We start from the raw sequence: 6,172 nt of genomic DNA on the forward strand, positions 1-6,172 counted from the left end.
CTTTAACAGCGCCACACTGTTGAACTCATTCCTGTTGTCCAAGTACATTTCCAGTGGAAAAGAAAGGAGCACAGTTACTTTGTGTACGGCATTGAAAATAAGATTCATGCTCCGGAATATCCTGGCAAGAATTGCGCAATTATGTGAACTGTTTTATATGCCAATTCCCTTTTCTATTTACTGCAAACTCATTCATTGTTTCTTATAAGCTTGTATCTCCAGAAAGAGTTAAATATACATATTAATGGGATGATTAATCAATGAGTCGATATATACATGCACAAACATATATATGAAGCACCTGTGAATTCTAAAGTAATTCTTAATGCAGGAAGGAGACAGAGAATCATAAAATTCCTACAGAGTGGAAGCAAGCCATTCGGCCCATCAAGCCCACACTGACCCTCCAAAGAGCATCCGACCCAAACCCACCAACACCCTGCCTTCCCCATGGCTAATCCACCTAACCTGCACACCTTTGGGACTGTGGGAGGAAACTGGAGCACCCGGAGGAAACCGATGCAGACACAGGGATAATGTGCAAACTCCACACAGACAGTGGAATTGAACCCAGATCCCTGGCGCTGTGAGGCAGCAGTGCTAACCATCGAGCCACTGGGCTGAAAGAAGCGCATCGAATTGTCTTAAACTTCGGTGCAGAGTATCTGGTTATATTTAAGTTAGTTTGAAATTTTGTCTGCACCAGGTTGGTCAGCTATTAACTGTAACGCTGGCTAGCATTTCATTTTGGTGATAAGAGACTCATCTGCCATGAATGGAATTAAGTGGCCAATGTTGGGCCTTCTGTTAGATTTTGGAAAGCAGAGGTGTAAATCGTTTAAAGGTTGGCACCACTATTAAGCCAGGTCCCTTAATTGGGCCTAGGGTTTGCAGGATGACCTTTGTTAGATGGCATTGCATCTTCTGTTGGTTGGACACCAGGTGGGATGAGGCCACAATTGTCCTTCAGGCAGGAAGGCCATCCACAGGTCTTTCCCCCTTCCTCTACCCCCAGCTCCCACTCCCCTCCCTCAGAGCAGTGAGGTGGACGAACGTCAAATTTTGCCTACCACTGACAAGCAAACAGACAATCCAAACAGAATTATTACTGTATAACCCCAATGGAATGGATGACCAAGTATGTGCAGCTTGGCTGGATTGGCCATGCTGAATTGCCCGCTGTGTCCAGGAATGGGCAGGTGAGGTGATTAGCCATGGGGAAGGTAGGGTTACAGGGTTGGGGTAGGCTGCTCTTTGGAGGGTCGGCGTGGACTCAATGAGCCAAATTGCCTGCTTCCCCACTGTAGGATTCTATTCTATGAAATTCCATTTGATTTTGTGCTTTGGGATAATCAATGTGGAATTCTAATCCATTCTCTGTGCGTCCCATTCTGCAATTTATTTACCTCTTTGTATTGTAACATTAAATGTGATGGTTCAAATGTTACTCCCAAATCTATTTAAGTGTCTCTGTGCTAAATCTATATCTTCCATTAAGATAAGCAATTTTCATGGAGCTTGGAATATTTTTAATTTTGCTAACAAGTATTAATTTTCATTTGCTAATTTTTGGCTCAATGGTGCAAGTGTTCTAAATTCATTGGCAAACATTTATCTGCATCCTTTGGCTCTGTGACACCTTATTAAATAGGAGCTATTCTCGCTCTCACAGATGGGATGTGAAGTTAAAACTGCTCAGATAGATGAATTTAAATCCTTTTACAAGGGAAGGTTTTATTCTAGTACAGTTAAGAAAGATATGTAGAATCTAGAGAAAATTTGATTGGGAAGATTAACTTTGGAGACTTTCCAAATTGGTAAGACCGAAGAATTTTGACTCTTGCACCTTGTGCATTGCAGGGTTTAACAGATTGTAATTGGATCTAATTTCAGGAAGGTCAGCGAAGGTCAAGGGAGGAGTTTGCAGGAAGAGGAACAGCAGTGGTACTTATAATAGGACAGATGCCTCAATTATTAAAAGGCAAATTTCTGGTGGTAATCTGGTAAAATAGCAAAGAATGACTTAAACCTCTGCTAAAACATCCAAAACACTATTGTCTAATATGCCGTCGAGGACCAAAATAATTTGGTTAAGGAGTACGTTCCATGTAAAATAACTGCTGGCTGATAGTTTAGGATTGGATTTGCTACTTCAAAGAAAATATGGTTTAATAATTAAATTTTGATATTCTGAACAAACCAATTGGTAATCTTTTTTGTATCTTGATATTTTGTCTCGGAGTGAAGTCTACCACTTCAGTCTGAATGAATACAATTCCTAGGTATTTGAGCTAACCTCAAGGGAATTGAAAGTAAAGTTACAAGCTTAATGCTGGATGACTGTTCAGGAAACCCAGTGCCTCCTTTCCGTTAGTTTCTGTCCAGCTTATTTTTCTCCCCACTGATGACTTAAAGCACAGGAATATGTCCCCGCTATCCCTCTATCATACCAAAGCCACTCTTAATGTGTAAGCCTAATGTGGAGTAGTTACAATGACACATCAGGAATCTGTTTAGTTTCGTTCACTTGACAACTCCCTTTCATTCCTTGTGATATAATTCAGTGGGCAGTGAGCAGGAGCAAAATGCTGGCTGATCCCACCTCAGCAACCCTGTAGTTACCCTGTTTGTTCCAGGTAAAATTTAGGCTGGCAAGATGGCTCAGTGGTTAGCACTGCTGCCTCACAGAGCTGGGGATCTGTGTTCAACTCCACCCTCGAGCGACTGTCTGTGTGGCGTTTGCACATTCTCCCCGTGTCCGCATGGGTTTGCTCCGGTTTCCTCCCACAGTCCAAAGATGTGCCAGTTGGATGGATTGGCCGTGCTAAATTGCCCCACGGTGTCCACTGATACGCAGGCTAGGTGGATTGGCCATGGGAAATACAGGGGTGGGTCTGGGTGGGATGCTGTTCAAAGGGTCAGTATTGGCTTGATGGGCCTAAAGGCCTGCTTCCACATTGTAGGAATTCTATACTCAGAGACTGAGGACATAATTTGAGAGCATCTTTATGGCTGAGTCCAAAAATTCCTGAAGTTTTTTTAGCCCCCACCATTCCTTTACAGTCACATGTGATGAAGAGCTTGCAACAAGACACAAACCTAAGCTGACTTTGAAGCTTTTTCCATTTTGTATCAAATAGAACATATTGTGGTTCTGCTGTGGGTGAAATACAATCTGACCACATCCTTCACTTCTAAAGAGTGCTCAGACACATACCTGAAGAACAGATTTGAAATTACATTATACTCTAACTGCAATGACATGTCCCCTTCCGTTTCTCCATGGGAAGTGCAGCAACGACCAGCCAAGCCTGAGTGGAATTCGCCTTCCTGTGATAGCCCATCATGGAGGTTGGCAGGAGTATGGAGTGAACTTTCTGTCCCATTCTTGTACCAATCTCTTCACTGCCAATGGCGCGCAACTCCATGTAGAATTAGGTGCAGGTGGAATATTAGTCATGGGGTCTTAAAAATTGCTCGCATGTGAAATTTAATAGAAAATGACAACTAAAAGGGACTGCTGAATGTGGGGTGGTGCTGGCGAAGGACAGTTGAAACGCTGAAAGCCTTTGTTCAAAATATACTCGAGTCATATCGCATGGAAACAGACCCTTCGGTCCAACCAGTCCATACTGACCATCATCCCAACTAAACTAGTCCCACCTGCCCTATGCTTGGCCCATATCCCTCCAAACCTTTTAAACATTGTACCTGCATCCACAGGAGAGAGAACTAAAAAAGTAACAAGTGCTTGCATAGGTCACATTTCACACTGACAATCCATCTCTAAGCGGAGGCTTGGGGACCACTTTGTGGAACACCTACACTCGGTTCGCAACAAACGACTGCACCTCCCAGTCGTGAACCATTTCAACTCCCACTCCCACTCTCTGGATGACACGCCCATCCTGGGCCTCCTCCAGTGTCACAACAATGCCACCCGGAAACTGGGTGAGCAGCACCTCGTATTCCGCCTTGGGACCCTACAGCCGAATGGTCTCAATGTGGACTTTACGAGCTTCAAAATCTCCCCTCCCCTGACCTCCTCTCAAGACCAGCCACCCACTCATCCCCGCCTCCTTGACCTGTCCATCTTCTCTCCCACCTATCCGCTCCACTATCGACCTGCTATCACCGTGCACCCCCCTCTCTATTTATTTCAGAGCCCCTTCCCCTCACACATTTCTGAAGCAGGGTCTCAACCCAAAACATCAGCTTTCCTGCTCCTGTGATGCTGCCTGGCCTGCTGTGTTTGTCCAACTCCACACTGTGTTGTCCCATCTTCACTCAGCCTGGCTTATTAAACAGAAATATTTATTCACATGCTAATATTTTATTGAGAATATTCCAGCTTTAGAAGGTACACAAGTGTTTGATAGCACATCAGCCAAACACCTTCTTTAAGCATGAACACTGATCTCCCAAGATTAAACTGAGAAAGTTTTATAAGGTAGATTGCCACCATTCAATGCAAGCTGGTGGCAGATAAATAACAAATGGGCCCAAACCGGTTCTTTGGTAATAAAGCAAAATTCGGTGAAGTGGATGTATCCTGTTCTTTGTTCAAGGTAATTAATAATAAAAGCTTAAGATGCACTGTTGATTCACATTCTGCTAGTTGGTTCCAGTGTAAACACACTAATTAGCAAGCCTATGAATATGTGATTCAGTCGTTTGAATTCAGTATTTATTATGCTTATCATGGAAGCATATAGACTGTTGCGTCCAACCAGTCCATGCCTACCATAATCCCAAACTAAGCTGGTCCCACCTGCCTGTGCTTGGCCCATATCCCTCCAAACATTTCTTATTCCTCTGCTTATCCGAATGTCTTTTAAACATTGCAACTGTACCCACATCCACCACTTTCTCTAGAAGTTCGTTCCGCACACAAACCACTCACTGAGTATAAAAGCTGCCCCTTGTGTCTTTTTTAAAAGCTTTCTCCTCTCGCCTTAAAAATACACCCCCTGGCCTTGAAATTCCCCACCCAGGGAGAAGGCATCTACCATTCACCTTATCTATAATCCTCATGATTTTATAAACCTCGAGAAAGTCACCTGTCAACGTCCTAAGCTCCAGTGCAAAAATACCAGCCTATCCAGCCTCTGCTCATAATAAAACCCACCATTATTGGTTGATATGTTTGCTTTTGTTCCCAAATGAAATTTGCAAGAAAGACCTGCACAAAGTGGGGGGAATATACTAGTCAGACAGACACAGTTGTGAAGAGCATTAGCTGACTAGCAGCTTATGAGGAAAGTTGAGAAAGGGTTCTCTCTGCTTATAAGCATTTAAATCTTTCACTTGAGTTTACACACTTCTCATGCAAAATGTTGACGATTACTAGTTGCCAGAAGATGTCTTCTGATTAATCATTGACTGTCGACCCCACTGCATTCTCAAAGTTATCTCTGCTGCTGGTTTGCCCAGTGAGCTGAAACTTCCGAAAGAGTTGTGCTGAGACAGGCCTGGATGGGGTTTTGTTTTGTGTTCCTGAACCCAAGGATGCACTCAGGGTCTGTAAGAACTAGAGGCCAGTTTCCTGCAACAAGGAAGGAAAAAAAATCAACAAGGCAGTTAGAGACAGTATTGCAAAATGTCCTTGTGGCTGCTTACAGAAAAAAGGTATTTATCCAACCTTCCAGCTGAGCCATCAAGCGATTCCGCAAAAAAACCATGCCCTAACAATTAGTTCTTACTCAGAAAATCCCAACTTCAAGTTGAATATTGGCTACACTGGCCAAACTTTAATATAATGAAGGTCATCAAACACTTGAATAGCAAATCATTAATACATGGTCACGGTGGTTGACTCTCAACAGCCCTCTGGGCACTAGGGATGGACAACAAATGCTGTCTGACCAGTGACACCCTCATCCTTTGAATGAATTAAAAAAACTTCCCAAATAAATAAGAGTTCACATCGCTGTTAACCACACTGTCAATTCCTGAAGATGTTGGTGTTCTTCTTTGGTGTTCTTTTGGATTTAGCCAAAATCTCAACAGCTCAAGACTCGTCCCATAAGAAATCAGAATTCCGATTACAAATAATACCAAACAATTTCGCAGAATGCAACAGAACTTTTAGATAAATAAACTGAGACTCCTTTTCCTTGGTAGCCATTAACCACCTTAAAAATATCTTCAGAGACTCTCAAAATGGAACACA

The 6,172-nt window shown here is 43.0% G+C and overlaps 1 protein-coding gene across 1 annotated transcript in view; it reads left to right on the forward strand.

Moving 5' to 3' along the window:
* Positions 1 to 2,199, forward strand: part of LOC125460134 (protein SSUH2 homolog) — a 68,033-nt gene extending 65,834 nt beyond the window's left edge. The window contains exon 12 of the mRNA XM_048547252.2: positions 10 to 2,199. Within this exon, the coding sequence (XP_048403209.1) occupies positions 10 to 147 (138 nt within the window). The 3' untranslated portion in view covers positions 148 to 2,199. The remainder of the gene's footprint in view (positions 1 to 9) is intronic.
* The last annotated feature ends 3,973 nt before the right edge of the window (positions 2,200 to 6,172 follow it).

Source organism: Stegostoma tigrinum, chromosome 11 (assembly GCF_030684315.1).
Source record: "Stegostoma tigrinum isolate sSteTig4 chromosome 11, sSteTig4.hap1, whole genome shotgun sequence".
Lineage (NCBI taxonomy): Eukaryota > Metazoa > Chordata > Chondrichthyes > Orectolobiformes > Stegostomatidae > Stegostoma > Stegostoma tigrinum.